This window comes from Lampetra fluviatilis, chromosome 12, assembly GCF_964198595.1.
Source record: "Lampetra fluviatilis chromosome 12, kcLamFluv1.1, whole genome shotgun sequence".
Taxonomy (NCBI): Eukaryota; Metazoa; Chordata; class Hyperoartia; order Petromyzontiformes; family Petromyzontidae; genus Lampetra; species Lampetra fluviatilis.
The window spans coordinates 8,580,122-8,605,954 of NC_136286.1; the positions used below are offsets into that span (position 1 = coordinate 8,580,122).

A 25,833-nucleotide genomic window follows, 5' to 3' on the forward strand; every position below is an offset into this window, starting at 1 on the left:
AGCCAATTTTTGGCAGAGTAAAAAAAAAAATTTACACCCAAGCCCGGCGCTATTTATTGGCTTCGAATGGCGCGAGAGTAAGCCCCCCGCCGTGTCCGGTCGCCGACGTGGGCTTCTCGCGGGGGGCTCCTCGCGGGGGCGGCTTGCTGCTCCAGCAGAAATGTGCACCGCAGCAGATCCACTCCGTGCCGCTGGGCTACTACCGGGAGTGGGTTTTTTTTTTTAGCAGCCCCCGGTGTTATCTTAAGATCTGAATTTTTGGTGGATGACCCAAGATCAACATGAGCTCAACCTTTGACGGGTGGCACATGACAGCCATTATGGAGAATTCCGCGGAATAACATTGTAGGGTTATTGGATACAAATTGCCCATTTACGTGTGTCATTGGCGCCCTGTTTCCCAGGTAGGTAAGAAGGACCGCGTTTAACTTGGTGAATGTGCGTGATGACGATACAGTCTCTAAGCCGCATGGTGTAGGACTCTTAGAATATCAGGTACTTAGTAACAAGCAACGGGCTTCAAATAATCCTTTAAATGGAGACACTTGTGGGAATTGCCTGACGTGTGTAGGAGTGCGTGAGATTGCGTAGCGTGCTCGCGCCTCGTGTGTTGGTTATCGCACGGCACCTGGTGACGTGAGATCAATTCCTACTCATGGCCAACTTCAATGGCAATTACCAGAACTCTGTTCTAGGCATCCCCTAGGTCGACTCAGCCTTAAATGAGTACCTGGTGCGGTGTGTAAATATCAGCCCTGGGGCAGTCAAAGATAACCGAGGGTTTGTGTATGTTTGTCCATGCCATGTGCGCCGTGCCGGCCTTCATAGGTGCTCGCTAACAGCACTTGCCCCCGACAGTCTGTTGAAGGCTATGTGGCCGGCGGGGGGGGGGGATCTTTGTCTTTGGGGTGGCGCAGTGGTCCAGCGAACTGCGCTACGAACCCAGCGACCTGAATCGAACGCCGCCCATAGCTGGCGTCGGTGGCGAGCGATTTCCGAACTGCTTGCGTCGCCGCGCTTCTTCAACCAGTGCTGCCCCGGGTGTTGGCGACGGATGGCCCAGACACAACCCCCATGATGATGAGCCCAGCGTCGGGTAGGCCTTCATCCGGCAAGTTGATTTTACAGGGGGTTGTACATTATAATGGTAATAATTATATATGTTGAAATGTACGTACGGTGCAAGTGCACAGAATTATATTTTTTTCTCCCATTACGAGAGAAAAAAAAAACACTTTCAAAAGAAGCGGTAAAGTCTAAGTAAAAATCTGCAATTAACATTTTCAATAACGTCACCTAATCCAATTTTAAATATACACATCGGGTATATTATATATTTATTTCTGTTGTCTTTTTAATGATCACCCAGAATCTTACTTCGTCTAATTTGGGGCGGATAATTTAACGCGCCGTTTTTGCTGTTTTCGCCGACATTTCTTCTTACAATGGTCCGTTTAAAACTCGACAGATTTAGCAGCGCAAACCCAGGTTATTTTTTTGCGCGAAAATATTTACCTTGTTCGTAAAAATGAGTGGGGCACCACTGAAAGCATGAACAACGAGCGAGTGATGCTTCTCCTTTTGTGACGAAAAAAAAATCGCTGAACCTTGCCGTGCACCACATTTTTGTTTTTTTGACATCTGTCATCTAATTCCAATTTGCTATTCGTTCACAAACGTTTTAATGAGCTTTATCTCGAAAGTTTTATTTTAATTATAGCTTTCTGAAATTAAACCCTAAATTGGGGCGCAATAAGCATTCTAATACCATATGTCAATTGCGGCGCGCTTGCAAATCACAATTTTCGGAAGACAGAAAAAGAATTGCTCTAAAACACAGGCGATAAATCATACGGCGAAGCATATTTCCGAATAATTGGATATCCGCACGATCGTATTTTCCCAGGAAACTTAACACATGTGGGTAAGCGTGGTCTCGCATAGCCCAGTTACTTTGCCAACACCCCACCAATCCGTTCCTTCAAGGCCTCCATCCACCTATGCACCTTGTAAATGTCGGTTCGACTGCTAAGGTGGATTCATCCCTTCCTTGAATGCATTCACATTTTCCCATCCGCAAGGTTTCTCGTCACGTCTTGAAAGTGCCACAGTCGGTGCTTTCAACGGACGCGTTCGAAAACGTGCGCAGGCCAAAGGCAGCATAGCTTTTGTTAAAGAATATTAAGTGGACTTGGGACAGCACACGTCAGGGCTAGGAGGGATTAGTGGCCCAGTGCTCGACAAATAAAAACGGAGTGGTGGCCAAAGGATGGGGAATGCATTCGAGACGACGTCGACCGTTAAAGACGTCATTTATGAAAAGTAGGTTGCCTTGGGCAGGACGCGTCGCTGGGCAAGAATAGGAACTGAGTGTCTGCCAAAGGAGGGAGCACACACGAGAGAGAGAGAATGGCCACCAAGGAGGTGGTAGCGACTGAAATGTTGCCCCGTCTGCGGGCGCAAGGAGTTATTTTGTTTGTATAATTGCAATGCAGGGCCGCGAGAGATCGCGAAGGCCTTGGGGAGGCCTTTATCCAGCAGCGGATCGCTCCTGGCTAACGATGGCGATGATGAGAACGTGTCTCGCCGCCGCCACGTGCGGCCTATTGGGTTGCGTGCTCCCACATGGCACTTAATAATGACCTGTGACCCCCACTGCCCCCGCCCCCCAAAGGAGGGGTGAACTGATTTACACCCCCCACCCACCGCTCCCCGTCCTCCTCTCCCCCCAATTCACCCCCCCCCCTCCACCGAAACCCCCCACTCTTATGACGCAATGAATGCTCACAATTCAATTCAAGAACATTGTTGTTTCGTGAACCATGTGGTGAATGGCAGCAGAGCCTCTGTTGGCTGTAATGGTTTACAACTCTTAATCCACTCTTAAACCACTCTTAAACCACTCTTAATCAACGACTGAATGAAGGCCTGCCCCGTGCTATGTAGTCCGTGGAAGTTGTTTGACCATACTTCGTCACGCTGGTCAATGCGGGTTGGTGGAGGGAGCAGAAGGTGCTTCGAGACCAGTTTGGATATCATTTTGCCACTGATGCTAGCTGTGGCCCGGAACTAAATGTATCGTTTACAGTGCATCGTGTGAACCACGATACGAATTAAAAAAAACAGATTTTTACACGTGTGAGTTGAAGCATGTAGGATCAATATTAATTGACGGATCAATATTTCTCCATGAATCGGTGAATCGGAGCATCGTTGCACGCCCCACGGTAAAGCATGGCAAGAGTCACGTTCACTCTCGCCACAAGGTGGATGGTACTTGGGTTCAACAAAAACTTTTCTCTCTCTCACTCTCTCAGTCACATTGCTTATCGTCATCAGCAGCAGCAGCAGCCATGACCAAGCCACTGCTGGATAAAGGCCTCCCGAAACCTGATGTGTAGGCAATGGATCCTGCAACTCATAAATCGTCGTGCCATGTGATGGTTTTATTATTTGAGGTGTGTAGACATTGTGCATTGTCAATGCAGTAACAACTGGTGATGTTGTGTGTGCCATGGGTGTTGTTTACCGCTGGATAACCTAGTCCTCTCATCAACAGGTTGTTGGCCTCCTACTCCCCAATCAGACGCTCGCCACCACGGTTTTTTGGCAGGTATGTTTGCTTTCTCCAAAAACATTTAGTTCCGAACATTGTTTTCACGAACATTCACTTACAGCATTACTCGCCATTACTTCTAATTCCCTTTGTGAGATGAAATTTTTTTCCTTCCGTTTTTTTTTGTTCAGAAAAGAATGTAATCGTTTTGTTTTTGTTACATTTTGTGACCGGTCCAGTTCCTATAACGTGCGAAGTACCTACCGATATTGGCTGCGTGTATCGCCACCTCTGTGACCATGATTGCAACTCAGATCCTGTTCTGTACGACATCTCGACTGTCGTCGTAGGACGCCCATGAAACAGGCGCTAGCAGCAGCTCATTGGGCCGTTCCTACTTAAATAATTTAAAACGTTCGTCGAACTCCGCTCCACCGAAAAAATAGCGAGAGGAGTCTCTGCTGGCGACGCAGTCCTGTTCGGGTTCATCTTTACGCGTACGTTTAGCGCTGGATTATCCGTGGCCGCCGGATTTGGCTGCGCTCGCTCAAATATGAGCACATTGGTTCACGGCAGGCGCACGCCACTTCTATTGCTGTCGGCTCCTGACTTGTCGAGGGTCAGAGGCTGAGTGCGGTAACCGCAGCTCTGCGCGGGCCGCCGCGACGTTTCGTTCCACCGCTCGTGTAACCGAGCCCGTGTCATCGCGACGATCCACCTCCCCCCCCCTGTTGCCGTGCTTTGCAGTGGCTGAACCAAAGTCACAACGCGTGCGTGAACTACGCCAACCGCAACGCCAGCAAGGTGAGGATCCTGTGTGCGGCGACGTTAGTATACATGCATGTTACATGCATGTATACGTTAAAAACAAATGGGCGAATTAATGAAAAGGTCGTGCATCGTAGTGGGAAAGAGAGGCGAATCCTAACCCCTAATCCTGACCAACTAGTCAGCCATTCTCACGCGTTAATTCTTCGCACCGACTCAAACGTTACCCGTACCGCATCTCCGGCGCGTTAAATATTCCCCCTTCTCACTTGTTGTTCGCCTTTCAGTGCCGTTGCTCATAGCGCACATCGTAGACTTCCAACGCTTGTAAATCAATTTTCCAAATGCTTTGCGAGTGATCAGACGCAGTAAGAAGGCCGACCAAACCCCCCCCAGGAAGCGAATCCACGGAACAAAGATCCCTATTTAGAGACAACACGGCAGCCTCGTACAAACCCGACCGTTAACAATTAGTCAACAGGCAGCAGTGGAAGGTCGCAACGTTACGTTTTAATAGGACTAGCGAGATGTTGGGGAGGGGTGGTGGATGGGTGTGTGTCAATGGAGAGGCATGGTTGGAGAAGAGGGGAGGGATGGAGGGGAGGGAGGGGAGGGGAGAGGGGGTGCCCCGTCGTGGTGCGTGATGCGCACGCTCTCATTACGACGACGAGCTCTCGATCGCGGGCCGCGTGATTTCGGCGGCCGTGAGCAGCACGCCCGCCCCCCGCTCGCTTCTTGCAAAGCGGGGGGGGGGGGGGGGGTACGCGTGCGCCGCACTTCAAAACACGTCGATGTTTCCGAGTAGCGCCGCCAATTAAAGTGGCAAACCGACGCTCGAGCTCAAATTGTTTTCGCCCTAATTGGTTTTTGTGCGCATTGCATCGCGCGAGAACAATAATAAAAACGAGCGACGCTCGCACGCAAACGGCGAAGTAGCGCTTTGTCCCCTCGCTCACTCCGCTCGCTCGCTCGCTCGCTCGCTGTCTCGCTCTTTCTTCTCGGGCTCCCAGGTTCAGGTGACTAATCCCGGCCCTAAAGCCTCGCTTCGCTGGCCAACAAACAACAGCAACGCCCAGTGTTCTTTACCGGAGGGCCATCGTTGCTTCTCTTTCCGGCCGCGGCGCGCGACTTCTCCGTGTCAGGACCTCGCGGCAGATGATACGAGGGATGGCGATGCCCCCCCCCCTGCCTCCGGGATATCCATTACCTCCCTTGGCCGGCCTCGGGAGACATCAAAGTCGGGTCCATGAAAGCTGTCGGCGGTGCCAAGCCCACCTGACTGCCCTCCTATCCCCTGGCTCGTCCAAACAGCACCCACATGTCCACCCGATAGGGTCACTGGCTGCTACCTAAGAATTAACCACCCATTAACCACCCTCCATCCTGAAATCGATTCGACTAATCGTCACGATTTGGGCCTGTTATTCGATTGAACAGTGCTTTTGTATTGTTCTTGCCTTGAATTGTATACTTTTATTCTACTCCATTGGCCTAAGAGTTACATCAGCATGTCATACGCTTACACTTAAAGTATCCCTTCTTATTTTAAGTTTTGAACGGCGTTTTTTTGTTCTGCGTTTTATTACACGCTTGCCGCATTCCTTTGTTTTTTTTACACCGGCCGCCCCTCAGTGATATCGGTGAATTTTCAGTCATCGCAAGTAATTCGAGTCCTGCAGAGCACAATTTAGCGGACGCATCACGAGCGTAAGAACATTGCCATCACCGTCTCCTCCTGCTCCTCCCGCACCCCCGCACGCCCCGCACGCACCCCGCCGTGTGCTGTGAAGAAGACTGCCCAAAGCCCAAAAACGTCGCCCACGTTATTTTTACTTGCCCACTTTGAATGCCGCGTTGTTATCGACGAGCGCGTTGACTTTTTATTGTTGTTGTTGTTTAAGCTGTGGAGGGTTATAATATTAATTGTAACAAAAATAAGAATGTACATCTCGAAATATATTTTTTTTATCATCGTATCTAAACTTTCAACTTAACAATTTTTATTTACCAGGTAAGGCCCACTGCGCTATATAGCTGTTTTTCAACGAAGCGGCTTATCAATTGGAAATTGATTGCAGTCAAACACTATAAATGCATTTTTCGATTTAAAGCTTTCGTGACTGCAGGGATTCATCTTCTTGGTTCTTTCGGTAAAGTCATGTAGAAGGGCAATAATAAAATACTTGTATTTTATTATGTTTTATTTTTATTATTTGATTATTTCCCTTCTACGTGATTTTACCTAAAGAACCAAGTAGACTATAAATGCATGTTTACAAATGTAGAGGGAAAAATCTGAGGACGCGGAGAAAAATCCACGAGGCCACGGGGAGAAAATGCAAACTCCAAATGTACAGGCGTCTGGTTCGAGATTGAACCCACCCACGACTCCCTGCATACCAACCGAGGGAGTTAACATCTCGCCACAACGGCACCGCATGAGCCTCATCTGTATCTGTAGGCCTCATCCAGCAGCGGATTTGTCAAAGGGCTGTGACTGTTTAATTTGTTATTGTGTAAATGTATCGAGCATCTGGGAAATGCTCTGCTCGCTAACGTGAGCGTAATAGTGGAGGACTGAAGTGTCGTGCCCTCTGCTAATATTGCCGCACCGTTCACAAACATCTCGTTTAATTCAACGGCAGCAACGACAAACGTCGTTATTGTTTTTGGGCGTTGGTGAGAATACGTTGGTTAATGTTCCGTCGCGGCGTTACATTTGCTTAAATCGCACGAATCTTGTCGTTTCGATACTGTACTTGTAATTGCTGCGATGTTGAAGCACTTAAGCGCGCTCGCGCGTGCAAATTCGGTCGCAAGTCAAAACGTTGTTTTCTCCGTTTCTCGCCTGTGACCTCGACGTTTCTGCGCCTTTTGCCCACCACAGCCAACGCCGACCGCGCGCTTCGCGCAGGGATACCTGGGAGCAGTGGGCAGCGCGGTGGTGCTCGCGGTGAGTGTTCCGTCGCCACAGGCCACCCCCGCAGCCAGGGTCACACTCTCTCTTGAGTGTCACGTTCAACCGCAGTCGCTCTCACCGTTAAACTACGGCCATTGTCGGATTCAAAAACACGAATATAAATATCCCCTGTATAGCCTGAACAGATGGTTGGGGCAAGTGCTGATTGCGAGCACCTATTGAAGCCCGGCACGGCACACGAGGGCGTGGCTGGACGGCGCCATGCCCGGCCGCCTTTGTCTCCCCAGTGGTGAGGGTTTACACTTTGCGCCGGGTACTCACTTGATGCTAAGTCGGCCTAGGGGAGGCCCAGAACTGGTTCAGATAATTGTCACTGGTGTTGGCTGTGAGCAGGAATTAAACTCGGGTCACCAGGTTCATGGCGCAGTGCACTAACCACGACACTACTGCTCTGCACTACCACAGCCATCGTCACAGCCATAGTTACACTTACATTCAGCCACCCCTGACCCTAAACTCTAACGCTTTGAATGATGCATTATACTTTTAAAAAATCAAACGAGAGCCGTTTAATATTTTTCTCAAAAACATATACAGCGTTACATAACACCAGCATTTTCAACAGTAGCATTGATAAATCAGCTTAGACATATAAATTGTCATTCATGTGCTTTGCTTATTGAAATATGATGTGTTTTGATTTCTAAAAACGATGATATTTTCATTCAATATGTGTGTCAAGGATATAGTTGCATATTTTCACGTGCGCATAATAAATCAGTTATCGTCAGTCGCGATTAATCTGCTACTGGACGAAGGCCTCTCTGAGCTGTCGCCATCCCACGCGGCTCCGCAATGCGACATACTTAGTGGACGGTGATGCCAAAGGAGAGCGACACTCTTTTAAAATTAGCCAAATAGTTTATACACGGCCGATGAACGAGGCACGTCCTTAGTTGGGATAAACTACGATCATCACCCTCGCCGAATACAAATATCTCAAAAAAACAAACACGTGAAGTATAATTATCGGCAGCTATTAGAAGCTTTATAGAAGTTGCATTCAACTAAAAGTCGTACGCGTATTTGTCACACACAATAATTACAAACCACTGTCAAACAAAAGTGTTAGAATTGGTTAATGCAGTGGATTAGGAAACGTGTTTGAAAGCCGGTGGAGCTATACAATTTTAAATCTAAATTGAAAGCGAATTTCTTTCGAGCTGCTTTTTATGTTTAGTTTGTTGCCGCCCCCCCCCACCACCCCCGATTAGCGCACGGTTGGCTACGTACGGTTCGAAATAAGTTCAACATACATACGTACGACATCGTTTTGAGCGATAATATCAGGCCGTGTCACTCCAAGGGGATGATTGCCGATGGGCAAGAGTAACGACTGAGCGGCAGCCCAAGTTGTAACGCAGCAAAGAGAGAGAACGAAAGCACGTCCATCAAGGAGACGGAACGATTAAATCTGCTGGCACGTTGGCCATGGGAGGATTGTTTTAGCATTGCAACACCGTTGGGGGATATGCGACGGGTTTTTCTGGGTGGGCTGTTAATTCAGCAGTGGATCGATCATGGCCCGGTGCTCCTTTTTTATGATGGGCACAGCTGATGGGGGAAGCCTGCCGACTTCATCTGTTCTTCCACTAGCGCCTTTGCTTTGCTGGGGTTGACCCCAATGCCCCCACTCCGCCACTCCTGGGTGTACGGCATTACCTGTAATTTCCTGTGTGTTCCGGCTCGCTAGCCCCAGGCATGTGCACATTATTTATTTTCTTACCTAACCCCATCGCGGACCACACGGCCCTACCAGAGTCTGGCGGCTGCCGGCATAGCGGCACGTCGCTCGCCGTTGGCCACGTAACGATGTACGCGGATTATCGATTGAACGTCGATTTTCGTACGCTTACGATGCAGTGCATTGAAGAAAATGTGCGTGAGAAATGAAAGTGGATTATGGTGAGCAGTAGTGCAGCGGTGAGCGCGTTGCGCTGCGACTTCCGATGACGCGAGTTCGATTCCCACTCAAGGCCAACACCCAGTGACGATTATCTGAACCGGTCCTGGGCCTCCCTTCGGTTGACTCAGCCTCAGATGAGTACCTGGTGCGGTGTGTAAACATCGACCACTGGGGAGACAAAGGCGACCTGGCTTGGTGCTGGCCACCCCCCCCCCCCCCCTCCCCTCGTGTACCGTGCCGGCCCTCATAGGTGCTTACTAACAGCACTTGCCCTAACAGTCTGTTAAGACTATATGGGGGATCTTTGTCTTTGTATACGTGTGATGGCCTTAATCCAGCAGTGGATTGATAAAGGGCTGTACATTACATCTGATGCGCTCGGCTCCCGGAGCTTACGAGACAGCACAAACAAGACAAGCAATATCTATGTAACGGGAAAATACAAGAAGGTTAATACAAAATAAATTAGACAGACCACGTGAGATGGTAGAAGTCAGACAGAGCGAGGCAAAACAAGTGAGAAAGTACAAACGGTGAACAGGCGCGACAGACAACGCATACAAAGTTAGTTCGGATAAAATGTATAAAAAAATATAAAATGAAAGTACCGCGACCCATGAATCGTGACAGATCATCAAGTCGCCGGATCACGACGCACTAGGTCCTCAGCATGAGAATGCCGAAAGGAAATGGAACATTTTGCGCGGTGCCGTCTGTGATAACAGCGCCCCGTCTTGCACCGCTTGCTCTAAGCGCGCGCCACACGCCGCTAATCTCGGCTGGCCCCACGCCTCCACCCCCCCCCGCAGCGCCCGGTCGCCCTTGACATCCGGCGAGGGTGTTGATGCGACGTGTCACGCCGAAGGGTGTCAACATCCAAATCATCTCCAATCTCCGCTAAGCTCCGTGTGTCGGCAGCCCCAGCTGCGTCGTCGAGGAAACGCAGCCACTATCTTTTTCCACCCGCAGCCGGGAACCGAAATGGCTACGCGCCCCCCGTTTTTTTTTTACTCGCCTCTCGGTGAGTTCACCACGCTTTCAATTCCCACGTCCACGTGGCGGGCAGGGGTCCCCCCCCCCCCCCCGCCCGCACGACCTTCGGGAATCGCACCTGGCGAGCGGAATTTGAAAATCCTCGGTCGCTTTGCCGTGCTTGGCGATGAGCCCCGGGATTTGAGTCGGGGATCTAAACCGGAGCCACGCGGCAGCCGGAAGAGAAAATTAGTTTTCACAAAAGAAAAGGTCGTACTGCGGAGGAAGTTTTTTTGCGGTGGCGCTCCAGTGCGTTTCTCGGATTGTGCACCGCGTCGTTTGGCCCGTTGTCCTCCTCGCTTTTTGTGTGTGTTTAGTTGGTTGTCCTTCGCCTCCCACCCCCCCCCCCCTCCATGCACCTCCGAGTAGCACGGTTGGCTATGTACGGTGCAAAAGAAGTTCAACGTAGATACACACGTACGTGTCGGACGGTTTTCGCTCCATGTGCAGCTGGAGCTCTCCGGCGAGCGGAACGAATTGTTGGACGCCGTGCGGAACGACGCGCGTGCAGTACGACACAGACGCGCGATACGACACAGGGGCGGTACGACACACGGACAGCTCGCTTTGCCTTCTCCCAGGTGGCTACCTGGGTGTGGTGCTTCATGCGGGTGTGCGTCTTGCGTTCTGTTTTTCTGTTCGGACCGCGCTAATTTGCCCATCGTGGGGGTTAACGCAGGATCCTACGTAAGCATTAGCGTCGAGGTACAGTCCAAAAATATATTTTTTGTGCTGCCTGCCATCGGCTTTCCTACTGCCTAGCCATGCAGCCTGTAACAACCTGTACTTCCCAGGCCCAAAGGCTACTTAGCTTCCGAGGTCTGACAAGCATGTGGTGCATTCTGGGTAACCTCGCGATGGAGATGCTGTAAGTAGGCCAGCTACTATTCTGAAAGTAAACACCTGACTTGTGTGTGACACTTGTATAGCCGAGGTTCGATCTCCTTTTAATGAGCTAGCAATCGTGCACATGTCTGGTACGTTTGTGTGTATGTGCCTGTGTGTGTCTGTGTGTCTGTGTGTGTGCCTGATGTTAACGTTCACGAACCACATTTGTAAAATTACACTACTGCGTGTCTGAGTGTAATTGTCGATGGGTACGTCTGTTTGAGTATGTACTTGTTTTATTGTGTGTGTCCGTGTGTGTGTCCGTTTGTGTGTGTTTCTGTGCTTTTGTAAAGTGTGCTGTACTGTAATGATTAAGCTCACTGCGCCGCAAACCCAGCAAGTCCTGGTTTAAATTTTTAGCTATGGCCAACATCAGTGAAAAGCAGTGTTTGAACCTATCCCTGGACTTCCTTCTCGGTCAACTCAGCCTTTCACTAGTACCTGGTGCATTGTGTAAACATCAGCACTGGGAAGACAAAAAAGTGGCCGAGCATGGTGTTAACCACCCGTGTCCCCCCTTGTGTGCCGTGCCGGCCTTCGTAGGTGCTTTCTTCACAGCACTTGTCCCATTGTTCGTGAAAGGCTACACGGGTGTATTTGTCTTTGTGCTCTTGGAGTAAAGTGGTTTGATGCTTTCGGGTTGAGTCACTCACTGTTGAGTGCTGTCCCGAGGCACGGCTAGACGTGTCACAAACGAAACGGGGTCAAACGTGCTGTTTACACGGCTCATGTTCTTAATCTCGGCCTCTTTGGCACAGACGACATCTGCCAAGTTACGTTTACTCGTAGCCACGGCCACAGTGGCATCCTGGATGTGGTGGTGTCCCGCCTTTGTCTCCCCAGTGGCGATGTTTGTACACAGTCGACCTAGGGAAGAATCGAGACCTGTTCAGATCATCGTCACTGTTGTTTGCCTTGACTGGGAATCGAACTTTGGTCGCTGGGTTCGTAGCGCAACATGCTAATCGCTGAACTGCCGCTCCCCACGCACATGCACAAAGTCAAAGATCTCCCGTATAGCCTTAACAGACTGTAGGGGCAAGTGCTGTTAGCGAGCACCTATGAAGGCCGGAACGGTACACGAGGGAGTGCGTGGCCAGCACCACGCCCGACCGCCTTTGTCTCCCTAGCGGCGATATTTACACACCGCACCAAGTACTCATTTGAGGCTGAGTCGACCTAGGGGAGGCCCATGACCGGTTCAGAAAATCGTCACTGGTGTTTGCCATGAGCGGGAATCGAACCCGGGTCGCCAGATTCGTAGCGCAGCGCGCTAACCGCTACACTACCGCTCCCCACATGCACACACATGCACACACATGCACACACACATGCACACACACAAACTGAACACATTATGAGACTCGCCGACAACTTTTGCTCTAGAATGCAGGTGGGGAATACACTAAACATGCTCCAATGGTTCCAACCACATGCCGGCCTTGGCCCAGCGGTTGCCAAGTCCATCGGGCAGTTGCCACAGTGAGAGGTATCCTGAATTGAATGTGGTGTGTATCGCGTTTTACCGATCTGGACAGACGCGGCTGAAAATGTGCCCCTGTGCTGTGGAGGCGAGAGCGTGCGTGCACTGTCGAGGGAGAGCGTTCAGTGCGTCTCGGCACACGGAGCCCGTGGGCACGGCTTTTTCGCCTCGGCCCACACCTGCGCGCGCGCCTGGCAAATCGGATAGCGTCGTCGAGAGCCGTTTAAGGTCGGATCTTGTGAGCTGAATTCTGCCACTTACCACTGTGACCCCTATCGCACAACGCTCTCCCCCTCTCCTTAGCACCAGAAGGCTCGCCCGCCCGCCCGCCCGCCCCCCTATTTCCCCCACCTCGCCACCGCCCCCCTCCACTGACGAGCCGAGCCGATCCGAAAATCGCACACTGAACAGGCGGTCAAGCGTGGCTGGGAATCCTGCCCCGATTAACTCCCCCCCCCGCCCCCTCCCCTGTGTTCGGCTGCGTCAATTATGTGCGAGTAGGAGCCTCCCTGCTTGAGGCAGTGCCTCTCTCAATGGGGACAGCCCAGGGGGTGGTGGGGAGGCGTGAACCGGGGGGGGGGGGTGGGGTAGGGGGCTCGTGGTGAGCGGCGGGCGGCATGCGGGCCCGATGGCTAACGAGCTCCCCGTGCGAAATCACTCGCGTGTTCTCCGTCCGACATCGATCGTCGTCGTGATCCGTGAGAGTCAGCCCACTGCTGGATGGAGGTCTCCCCAGAAGCTGCCGTCTCCGGCTGAGCTGTGGCCGCAGCCAATTCGTCCGGCGCCGCTGCGTGGGGGTGTTCAGGGTCGTGCCGCGTGCTGTTCGGCACGATGTCCGACGTTACGCTCCATGCGCTGGCAGCTTCTTCGGAGTCTGAATATTCCGTCGAGCATCGTGCCAAATAACACGTGGTACAACCAGAATGACACATCTACAGCTGCTCTTTCTGTGCTACATCTCGACATTGGACTGCCGCCCGTGCACGTTTCCTGCTTTGGAAGACGCTGGTGTTAGCCGTGCCCGTCGGCCGTCATCCCTTCTAGTTACGCGTCCTGCCCAAGCTCGCTAACCTCAATAATGACGTTTGTTTTGCCCCAGAAAGCCTCACTTGACTCTCTCTAGGCTGAGGACCGGTTTAGGTAACTGTCAGTGGTGTTGGCCGTGAGCAGGAATGGAACTCGAGTCGCCGGATTCATAGAGCATCGCGCTAACCACTATGCTACCGCTCACTTTATAAAGATGCATTTGCATACGCTTCCAAACACACACACACAAAGACAAAGAACCCCCGTATAGACTTAACAGACTGTTGGGCCAAGTGCTGTTACCCGAGCACCTATGAAGGCCGCTGCAGCACACGAGGGGATGGTTGGCCAGCACCACGCCGGGTCGCCTTTGTGTCCACAGTGGCGACGTTTACAACACCGTGCCTGGTGCTCATTTGAGGCTGAGTCGACCTAGGGGAGGCCCATGACCGGTTCAGTTAATCGTCACTGGTGTTGGCCGTGAGCAGGTTCGTAGCGCAGTAAGATAACCGCGACAATACTTCTCCCAAACACGCACGCAAACGGACAGACACACGCACGCAAACGGACAGACACACGCACAGGAAAGCGCACGCAGCACTGCGCATTCACCCCGAGCACAAGGGCCGTTTCTTTGGGGCCAGCGCTCCGCTAAGTCGCTAAAGCAGCACCCCCCCCCCCCCTCAAAGGCTGCGGAAGCGTGAAGGTGCCCTCCCCCCGTCAGAGCGGATTGAGCGAGTGCGGATGGGGTCCCCCGCCTCGTCTCTGACACGGTGCCACTCGGCTGGTAATTGGGCGTTAACGCGACCGACCACAGCGTGGACGGCCTGGGTAGCTGCGGGGGTTGGGTTAGGGGGCATGTTGTTTGGGGGGGGGGCGAGGAGGAAGTTTGTGCAGCGATGGTTGGAGCGAGTGCAGTGGCGTTGTTGTGCAGGGGTGGTGAGGTGGTTGGGGTGATAGCGGTGGCATTGTTCGGGTGATTTGGTGCAGCACACAACCCTGCCTCGAACGACGTTGTGTGCGCCCTGCATCTTTCATCTCTTGCAATTTCGATCAAATTTCATTCGGCAAATTAAATGTATTCGGCTATCATGAACGCAATTATTTCTTCGCAGATTAATGCCAGAAACTAGAGTCTATCCACCAAACGCCTATTGCATTTTTAAATTGATTTGGGGTCTTACATTTCATGGTTGTTGCAGTATGCATTCAGTTATTATGTCTGTGGACAATTTATTTATTTCGTCTTTAATTGTAATTAATCCCCGTCCCGTATATTTTGCACCCGATCTCTCTTCCGAATGCGACTCATCTCCACGTGCTCTCCTCACCCTCCGGGGCCTGTAAGCGTAAATAGAAAGGAAGCTCGCCGTTTTTCGTTTTTGGCTTGTCGGGGTTCGAAAAGAAGAACGGAGCACGTTTCACACTCGTTAAAACCACCCTTCGTCCAGCAGTTGGAACGATTCCGTTAGGGGCTAAGGGTTACAATCCGCGACTCGAGGGTGCAACGCCTCCACGAGTTACAAGGGGCATCTCCTGCGAGCTGACAGCTTGCAAGACAACACCAGATGATTATTTGGCTACTCTAAATACATTTCCACAAAATCCACTCTGTTGTACTATAATTTCCGGCCAGGTTGCTTCTGAAAAATAACTCATAGTTTATTGAGCTTAACCTGGTAAAACAAAAATGCAATAGTTTATTTTAGTATTTGAGTGATTTGCTTACATTTTCCTATACTTTGAAATCGTATCGTTTTTCGTATTGTTTGTTGTTGTATCTCTCTGACCCCCACCCCTTCTGGGCATCTGTGGAAAAGAGCTTTGTAGGTCATCGGATTTCTCCAGGATAAATAAAGATTCTGTTTCTGAGTTTGGAAAGTGGATAAAACCGCATTTCCCCCCAGTGTTCTCAAGCAAAAGTTGGGAGTGCGTCATCTTCTAACCTATAAACGTCAATCTTTGTCTGTCTGTCTGTGGACGCACGCTTGCGAAGGATTTGGCTCGCAAACCGTGGGGTGTATGTTTAAAAAATTTAGCCAGGTACCACGCCGTAAGCCCCGCGGTGAGCAAGCGCTATTCCTTTTTCCCATCCGTCAACTTTTAAGTATTTTATTTAGCGATTTCAATCAAAATACACAACGCTTAAGGTTAATTCAATTTTATGTGTTTGTGTGTGTGAGTCCATGTATGTGTGTGTAAGTCTATGTGTGTGTGTGTGAGTCGATGTGTGTGCATAGGTCCATGTGTGTGTGCGTCGATGTGTGTGTGTGTGAGTCGCTGTATGTGTATACGTCGATATGTGTGTGTAACTCCATGTGTGTGTATCTAAAGTCGGTGTGTGTGTCCGTGTGTGTATGTGTGTGTGTGAGGAGAGTTAATGTAGCGGTTAACGCGCTTCGCTACGAACCTGGCAACCCGGGTTCGATTCCCGCTCATAGCCAACACCAGTAACGATTATCTAAACTGGTCCTGGGCCTTCCCTAGGTCGACTCAGCCTCAAATGAATGCCTGGTGCATTGCATAAAAACATCGCTACGAGGGAGACAAAGGCGGCTAGGCGTGGTGCTGGCCACACACCCCCTCGTTTACCATTCTCGCCTTCATAGGTGCTCGCGAACAGCACTTGCCTCAACAGTTTGTAAAGGCTACATGTGGGATCTTTGTCTTCTGTGTGTTAGACTAGATTTGTACAACTTTAGTTTGGGGTGCGTCTTACTTTCTGGAACGTTCTATAATTCGTAGAATGCGGGTTTAACAGTAGCATTAACAATCATTTGATAATTTACAACTCTTGGTCACTTCGATTGCAATAAGGCCTTCCGACACTTTTTGGTAAAGGGGGCATGGTGGGCTTCGTTTTGCTTATATGACCATACTTCACCATGCTGGTCAGTGTGGGTTGGCGTATTGGAGTTGCAGGTTCGGGGGGGGGGGGGGGCAGTGACACCGGACGTTAGATCAGGAGGGCGACTCATTGTGGGGTGTAAGTTCGGGTGGAGAGGTCGTGGAGGTTTGGAAAGGAGGGCGGAGGGTGGTGGTGGTAGTGGTGGGGGAGGACTCGGTAGAGTGGAAGGTGATGTGGGCTATGTGGTCTAATCCCCTTTTTGCTTGTTTGCTATTCACTCTCTTTGCGCAGATTTGCCGGCTTTTCGAGGGTCGCCCGGGGTGTAATATTACTTAACGCGTTTGTCCCCACGCAGCAGCGAGCCCAAGCTCGAGCCCCAGGAGTGTGTCCCTTTGATGTGTCCAACTTGTCCCGGAGCGCCGCAGTGCCGGGAGCTTGTAATCTGGCCTCTGGCCGACAGAGTCCCAGGACCCAAGGCAATAGTGTGGGTGTGGCAATCCCCCACCCCACTTTGCCTGCACTTCCCTATGAGTTCGGGAATTGAACTCAGGTTGACGAGTTTGACTGCGCGGTTGTGATACACATCTCACCTCCAGTCCACCGCGGTCAACTAAGAGGTGTGTGTCATAGTCGTAGAAAATGCGTTTTCTCTTTGTGATGTCGTGAGTTCAAAGCCCTGGCAGAAGTCAATAATTGCCCTGTTTGAAGAAACGGTCACTGCCAGAGAAATGTGGAATTTTCATCACTGGCTTATGGCTGTACTCCGTGACATGGGTGATTGGGACTGGCGGCTCTTGAGAAACTCATAAATGAAAGTTCATTTTGGCATTTCGAGTGGAAAAATTAGTGCAAAAAAAATATATACGCTCATCCAAAGTTTCAAAGTGTCAATTTATCGTAAGCTGGACAGTTGTTGTCCACTCTTGTCTAACTCGGCACAAAGCAGTTATTTAGTTGACTGTTGAGAATTTTTCAAATGATAGAATGTGGCTCATAGGTTGGCTGCATATGCGTAACGCTAATTAGATTTTTTTTATCACGTCTGCAATTGTCGAGAACACGTTTTTTTTCCTTCCTCAGCAGTGCCACAATTGCCGATTTGTCGCGCCTTAATTGTACTGTTGACTTTTCTGCAAAAAAAAGTTATTAAAAAATATAATTGTACCCTACCAACCATCTCTAATATTATCTTGTGTGTTTTTATTATTATTATTTTTATTAATATTTTTTTATTAAAATAAGCTTTTAATTATAACGCTCTGAAATATTTTATTTTATTCCTTGAACTAAAATTGCTGTTTCGCAGTTAAAGTGGAAATCCGGTGTGTATTTCTGTCCCGCTTTTTTATATTATTTTAAAACTCTTAACGAGATATCGCTTTACAATTTGAATTGCACGAAACTAAAGTGGAGCGTTTAAACGCGATTATAGCTTGCATTTTTACAATAGAGTTGAAGTTTCCTTTTGCAAGTGTTGCATTATAATACAAAATTATATATGCTATTGTATAAAAAAAAAAACACTCGCAATGAGAGGGGAGATATGAACACAATTGTGCATTAATTATGTCATATTGACCAACTTTTAAAATTACTTCAGGCCGCTATCTGCAGCAGTAATGATTAAATGTGTATAATTATGCCTAAATTGGTGAGCCTCCGTAGAAAATAGACTGCTCTCAAGTTTGTTAATGATCCTGCTTTGTGGTTGCACGAAGAGTGTCAGCAAGCAGGCTTGAGGTTCAATAAACACGACGCGTAAACGGGGTCTCTGAATGCACACCTGCGTTTGTGTGCGTTTGTTTTTGTGTGCGTGTCTGCGGGTGTAAGTGGGGAGCAGTAGTGTAGCGGTTAGCGCGCTGCACTACGAACCTGTAGACCCTGGTTCAATTCACGCTCACGGCCAACACCAGTGACGATTATCTGAACCGGTCCTGGGCCTCTCCTAGGTCGACTCGGCCTCAAATGAGTACCTGGTGTGATGTGCAAACATCTCCACTCGGGATACAAAGGCGGCCGGGCATGGTGTTGGCCACCCACCCCCTTTGTATGCTATAGGTGTGCTACTCGCTAACAGCACTTGCCTCGATTTGTCTGTTTAGGCTACATGGGGGATCTTTGTCTTTGTGTACGATAAACACAGTATACACAACTAGAGTTCAGAAACATTTTCAATTGTATATCACCAGAACAAGTTTCGCCCAATAAATGTTAGGATAGTTTTAAAATACACATCCTTGTTAACTGGGGGGGTGAATTTGGTTCATGCACTGCTACGAAACCTAAGCTCGATTCCCGGTCACAGCTCACGTGAATAGAACAGCAGCCAGCTGACGGATCCGTGTATTGGGGTGACGTCTCGTTCTCGACATCGCAAGAGCTTCCTGTCCATCCAGTCGGCATGTTACTTGCACCGCTGGACTGCACACCTCGTATCTGGCTGAAAGAGATACATTAGAACATATGGAAAATGAAAAAATACGAAAAAATGACCTCACTTCTTTTTTGTGTGTGCAAATATATCGATCATCTCGTAAGCATTCGACCTTTTAGCTCTTTGGCCAAAAGGCACACTGCTCCGTTGAACAAAAGAGCTTCTCGGGAAATGAAATGTAAATAACAAGGCCCTTGATGTCCATGTTGTGCAGCCTTAATGGTGAGACATTGTCAAATTTGGCAAATTTCAAGCCATGACGTTTGACATTCACTCCAATTTAGTTTTACAAATTGTCGAATCGCGTGTGAATCTCAAGACACTGACAAAATGGAGAGAAATGTGCCCATCCGCAGTTTTTGTTGTTGTCGTTTCCTCACGAGAAGGAATTGTGGGCATAATTGTCCAGGCCCAAGAGGGAATTGAGTCGACATTTCAGGTAGAATTACTTTACAACATTCTTCGGTAATCTGGCAGCAGTTTCAGAGATTAGGAAAACTGTGACAAAAAAATACAGAACACTAATTGGGTATAATTTTAAAGGTTTTAGAAAATATGACTTGTAAGTGGATTAAATCAGGTTTGACGAATACGTGAAATGGAATGCAGCATCAAAACCACAGCGCAGTAAAAAAAAGTGTTTGTGTGTCCGATACCATGGGTATCTCATGAGTATTTCTCCCTTATCAAATAGGTCGACGAACTATACATGATGTTTGCCTGAAGTAATCGCTTACGTTTTGTTTTAAGTAAAAAAAAATCCTTATATTTTGTCACTTTTTAAAGTTGGCACTTACACGGCTTTACCCCTATACATATTAGACGGCATGTGTAAGCATAGTGTTTGTGCGTGCATGTGTCTACGTGCGTGTGTGGTTGTGCGGGATGTGTGGTTGTGTGGGGAGCGGTAGTGTCGCGTTTAGCGCCCTGCGCTACGAACCCGGCGACCCGAGTTCGATTCCCGCTCACGACCAACACCGGTGAAGATTATCTGAACGGTGTGTAAAAACATCGCCACTGGGGAGACAAAGGCGGTCGGGCGTGGTTTCTGGCCTTCATAGGTGCTCGCTTAGCAGCATTTGCTCCAGCAGCCTGTTAATAGGCTACACGGGGGAACTTGGTGTTGTCTTGCGTGGTGTGCTCGTGTGCAATCGGCAGGTGGGACTAAGCGTCTTCATTCAGAGAGCCAGTGGCTTCAGCCCGGCCACCCGTCTCCTCATCCAGCGCCTCATTCCCTTCCCTGCCGTGGGTAAAGTTCTCACACCCACAACGACCGCACACCCCCCCCCCCCCCCCCCACTAATACCCCCCCCCGGCCACTTCTACCTCCCCCCACTTCTACCCCCCCCCCCCCCACTAATACCCCCCCCCCCCCCACTTCTACCCCCCCCCCAAACTACCCCACCCTCTCCTTCCCCAACCGCAACACCACACACACACCTTACATGACGCTCCACATCCACCCCTTCCACATTCCGCTGTTTTGAATTTCACTTTTATTTTACAGCCCTTGTGACGAAGCCACAGTTTCCTCCGTTTCTGTTAAAAACCTTGAACAGGTGACATCGTCAGTGTCAACATCGGCCTTTCTTTTTGGTGCTTGTTGCTGTTGTTGTTCGGGGAGAGGCTAATGCCACTGAAATGTGCGTGCGAGCCAAAATATTTTATTCAAATAAGTGTCGTTTGTTTGGATCTACGTTGTTTTGTCAAATGTATGGGATGGATACGATTATATGTACATGTTCTTGCAAAAGTGTTCTTTGAGTTTGAAAAAAAAAAAGGAACGCGCGTGTCTTAACATTTTTTCCTAAAAAGTTATTTTTGAAAAATGGAATGAAGATTAAGTTGAGTTAGGGTGCACGTGACAGACTGTGTCCGATCACGGCCATTTGTAATCAGGAGGCTACTGTGAAAACGCCTAAATCTCCGTGAGAAAGGTGATCGTGAAAGATAAACTATTCTCTATTTGAAAACAAAGTTTCTCAACTTGAACAAATGCATTGTTTTATTCGATTAAGCTGCATTATCGTCGCTAGGTGTTTCATGGGAAATCTAGCGAACAAAAAGTGCGAAGACTCATTAACAGTGAGCAGCACTTGCATTACGCAGAACTATTGCAGAAATTCCTCCACACGAAAAAAAAAAGAAAACGTGGTCGCAAAATAATACAATTGAGAGAAAAAGTTGAGAAAATCACCAACATTGCGGAGCAGAAAGAAAACAACCCAAGGTTTTATAATGAGCTCTCTAAAATAAATGTATCATATAGCCGCCAGACTCGGTAGCTTATTCAGTTTTGGCGCGGCGTTAATTAATGGAGGACTCGTGAGTTGCGCGGCAATTAAAGGCTTCCAGGGAGATTTGCGAGCGAGCTAGGGCAGTTTAATTATTAAGCGCATAAGGACTTAAAACTTCTATTAACGTCCTCATTATCGGCTTTAGACCAGGCCCGTTAAAGGTTAATGAGCTGCTCTGCCCTTGCCTCGCGTGACGAGGCCTTGTTCATGGGCGAGGGCGGTGGACAGAGATGAATAAATAAATAACGGGGTCTTTTTTTTGTTGGATTATTTCATTTCACCCCCTTAAGATGTCACCGCGTGTTTCTGTGTCACCTCAAACGTCTTTAGTTCGCTAGCCACAGCCGTTCCTAGTCTCCAGTTACTCGGCGTATGCTCCTGGAGTGTCTTTGTGTCTGCGTGCGTGCGTTCCCATCGGACGGGGAGCGGTAGTGCAGTGGTTAGCGCACTGTGCCATGAGCCTAGCAGCCCGAATTAAATTCCCACTCATGGCCAACATCGGTGATGAATATTTCAACTGGTTCTGGTCCTCCCCTAAGTTTTTTTTAGGCTCATGATTCAAGCATGGAATTTTGTGTGTGAGATTAGTTATGATTTATGCAAATGAAATGTTAATTCACATGTAAGCAAATGTAGTCATCAAAACTGTACAAATGAGAACACTGATTTGAATCCCTGGTGGGAGCGGTGTGGGGGGGGGGGCATCTGTGGCATTGAGTGACGGAGTCGTGTCTAGCCGATGAAAACATAATTTATTGAAAAGAGCATTCGCTGAACATTGATTGGCCCACAGAGCACCCCCGGGCAGCCACGTGATCTCTGTGATCCCATTCGACGTTGCCATCCCAGTCACCCACGAGTGGTGGCAGCCAGGGGCGGATTAAGATTTTGTAGGCCCCTGGGCTACAGGTACTGTGAGGCCCCCAGTAATATTTTCAAAAGGAAAACAAAGTTAAAGAAAAAATATAATTTATTATTACAAGGCTAACAACAAATAAAATTCAGCATTCACAAATGAAATAACTTTTAACTTCATCTCTGGAGGCCATCCAGATGGCGGAGGTCTTTGGGCTGCAGCTCCTAAAGCCCCCGTGCCTTCATCCGGCCCTGGTGGCAGCGATCATATTTGCCCGATTTTGCGCGAGCAAATTTGTCAAAGCGTTCGAAAACGGCGCCGACAAATATTGCCGGCCACGATTGACCAGAAACGATTTACCCTAAAAAGAAACGTGCCGGGGCGCGACCCGGTCCTAAAGCGTCCCCCCTCGCATGCGGAAACTCAACAGCCACCGCCAACGTGTGCAACGTTCTGCTGATGCGGCACAACGAGCTGCAGGAGGGGGTGGACGTCGTGGATGAGCACGGCCGCGTCGTGGGGACCTCGCGGACAGCAGCGAAGCACGTGAGTGCGGGACGCGCACACGCACACAAAGACAAAGATCCACCCCCCTCCATATAGCCTTCACAGACTGTTGGGGCAAGTGCTGTTAGTGAGCACTTATGAAGGCCGGAAAGGGTGGGTGCCCAGCACCACGCCCGACCACCGTTGTCTCCCGAGTGGCAATGTTTACACATCACACCAGTTACTCATTTGAAGCTGAGTCGACCTAGGTGGAGGCTCAGGACTGTGTCAGATAATTGTCACTGATATTGGCCTTGAGCAGGAATCAAACTCGGGTTGCTGGGTTCGTAGCGCAGTGCGCTAACCACTACACTACCACTCCCCCCTACGCACTCGCACACACAACAAAAACCGCTATTTGCCACAAAGTGGCGGTGATGTCACCACGGCGCTTGTGCCAGGGTATGTCCACTTTAAGGCCACGTGAAATGTCGAAAGGATCGCTGGAAGGAGGTCACGGAACAGACCCAGGTGCCATGGGTTGACTGGCCGAGATGACTGACAGATGTACCAGCTGTGCCCCGTGCTGTATCAGTTGGCACTTTTGGCACACACGCGCACGCACACACGCACACACGCACACACGTGCACGTCACACGGCCGTCAGCCGAGCAGCAGCTACCCTCAACCTGGCTGTCACAGGCTCCCAATCAACCACCACCAACCACAGTAACCCCACTTGCCTCTCACCCCCACCCACAGCCCCTCCCCCCACCACCACCCCAGCAAGTCAAGGCATCATTTAGCCCCCCCCTTCCCCCGCTGCCTGTAAAATGGTGGTGGTGTCATCCATGCCAGCAGTGTCTCGTGCTGTGCTGGTAAAATTTCACCATAGTGACCATGGTAATCCTCATCACAACCTTAACCCCAACCCTAATGCCAACACTAATCCTCAATTTAACTCCCAATGCGAACCCTATAACCCCCTTAGCCTTAATCCTAAAACTAATCTTTATGCCAAGGCTGATAATAGGCGTTTATCTAGTCCCACACGAACGTTAACCCCGATACGAACCCAAAACCAGCCTCTAACTCTGACCTTTATGCTATCGCTAACCATTACCTTATTGCCAACCCTAATACTATGCCTAATACGAACAAATAACACTATGTAACACAATTTTTGTTCCTGGGTAATAAGTGTTATTTCGTAATTGCTTATGCATTAAAAGTAAAAAAATGTCTGTTATTCCCCACAAACTTTGCTTTTGTGACCAGAACAGTGATATTTTTAAATGTACCTATTTTCAATGAGAAAACAGGCGAATTTGTGTTTTATCGTTCACATTAAGTCAGAAAATGCAACATATGAATCAAAATTAATACAAAAAGAATACAAAAGATTTAGACACCAACGTGTGCACTACCACAGGCGGGACTGGCATGTCCGATTAGCACGGTTGGATTCAAACGTACATACTTAAGACTCAAGTGAGGCTTTACTCGATGGATAAAGGGCAATTGGGATGCAAATCCCAACGCTGACCCTGACCTAACCCTGAACTCAAATAGTAAAGCTACTCCTCCAACTAACCGACACGGAATGGCTGTGTAACAATTCACACAACGAGCTGTTCCATGGCAGAAAATGCCACAATAGTGGCCAAACGATCGGTCGTACCCATCGTGCCTTCCACGTCCCGTGACACCACCAATCCCACGTGACACCACCAATCCCGCGTGACGCCACCAACCCCGCGTGACGCCACCAACCCCGCGTGACGCCACCAACCCCACGTGACGTCACCAATCCCACGTGACACCACCAATCCCACGTGACACCGAAAGGACGTCCACTGCAGTTGGAACAATGAATTCAGCTTGCGTTTAGGTGTTATGGTGCCACAGTGGCGAGATGTTAACTATCTCGCCTGGTTCGATCCCGACCCTGACGATGCCTGTGCATTTAGAGTTTGCATCTTCCCCTCGTGGTCACGTGTATTTTTCTCCAGGTCCTCTGGTTTTTCCACCCAACATTTAGAATCAACATGCGTTTCAAGTATTTGACCGCTATCATTTCCACCACGATAAGACACTTTGTTGAGCTATCATTTGTGCTCACTTCTGGTAAAATTTAAATGGTTTATAGTTGAAACCATATGTTTTCTCTGGAAATCACATTTTTTGGTGCGTCTCGTATTTTGTTATTCATTGCTATCCTTTATTTATTTTCAGCCTGCACGCACATTATTGCCTCATCAGTTTCTCATCATGTAGCCAAAGTGTTAGAATTGGTTTAAACTAGAGGGGAGGGGAGGGTGGGGGACACACGTGGATTCGTAAGTATACACACGTCAATTTTGAACCGCGACAAGAGTGACGGCCGAAGGAGGGAATGCACTTAGGAATAAGGATCCATCATGGAGATGGAGTGACGAATTAGGCTCGTGTGGATGTATACGAGCCCTAAATACATCTGATGTTCACACTGTTGTGTTTTTTTTTTCACACACAGCCCGTGGCGGGCTCGTACGTCGCCGCGTTTCCTCGTTAATCTACTTTGCGAGAGAGTCTTCCCTGTAAGGCCCTTTGCGAGGATGCGAACGTGCGCACAAATGAGTGTTCACGCGCGCGCGTGGCCTCTGTCGTTGCGAAAACAGCGGGAGCAAATAACCGCTCTCGTCAAACGCCCGAACGCATTGCCCGGGCCCCCGAAGCCGTTTCCAACGTGGTGGCACGTGAGCCTCGGATGCCTTGCACATTTCCTTCCCCAGACTAAACTGCAGAGGTGTGCGTGTGTCTGCGCGCGTTCTAAATTATTTCTTTCTCCGTCGAGCAACTTTAAATAACCGGCGCTCATCGATCGCTCATCACCTGCAGCGATTGTGATTAAAGGATTCCCACACCATCACCATTCCCTCAAAGTTCCGTGATGCTACCAGTCCATCCCGCTTGCTATACACGGAGCTGATCTCATTGCTCCATCTTTGCAGTTGCACCCACCCAGGCACATTCCCTCCTTTGTACTTTCGCTGCCATTCCGCCATCAGTCTTGCCCATCGTCCATCATCCCTTGCATTGGCGTTTCTTGCCCAACTCCCACTTTAATGAACAGTATGCATGTATGTATGTTGCACTTCTTTTGCACCGCATGTAGTCATACAATCGTGTTTATTCCCTAACCCACTTGCTGTTGTCCATCACGTATTGTTTTTAATTCTCGGCGCCATTACAGAACCAGATTTACTATGATGGTCATTGGTGACTGGGCTG

The 25,833-nt window shown here is 49.4% G+C and overlaps 1 protein-coding gene across 2 annotated transcripts in view; it reads left to right on the forward strand.

Moving 5' to 3' along the window:
• Positions 1–25,833, forward strand: part of SFXN5 (sideroflexin 5) — a 130,758-nt gene that overhangs the window by 63,329 nt on the left and 41,596 nt on the right. For both annotated transcript variants that reach the window (XM_078861577.1, XM_078861578.1), the window contains 5 exons: positions 3,560–3,613; positions 4,304–4,360; positions 7,212–7,277; positions 20,080–20,170; positions 22,505–22,620. In XM_078861577.1, the coding sequence (XP_078717703.1) occupies positions 3,560–3,613; positions 4,304–4,360; positions 7,212–7,277; positions 20,080–20,170; positions 22,505–22,620 (384 nt within the window). The remainder of the gene's footprint in view (positions 1–3,559; positions 3,614–4,303; positions 4,361–7,211; positions 7,278–20,079; positions 20,171–22,504; positions 22,621–25,833) is intronic.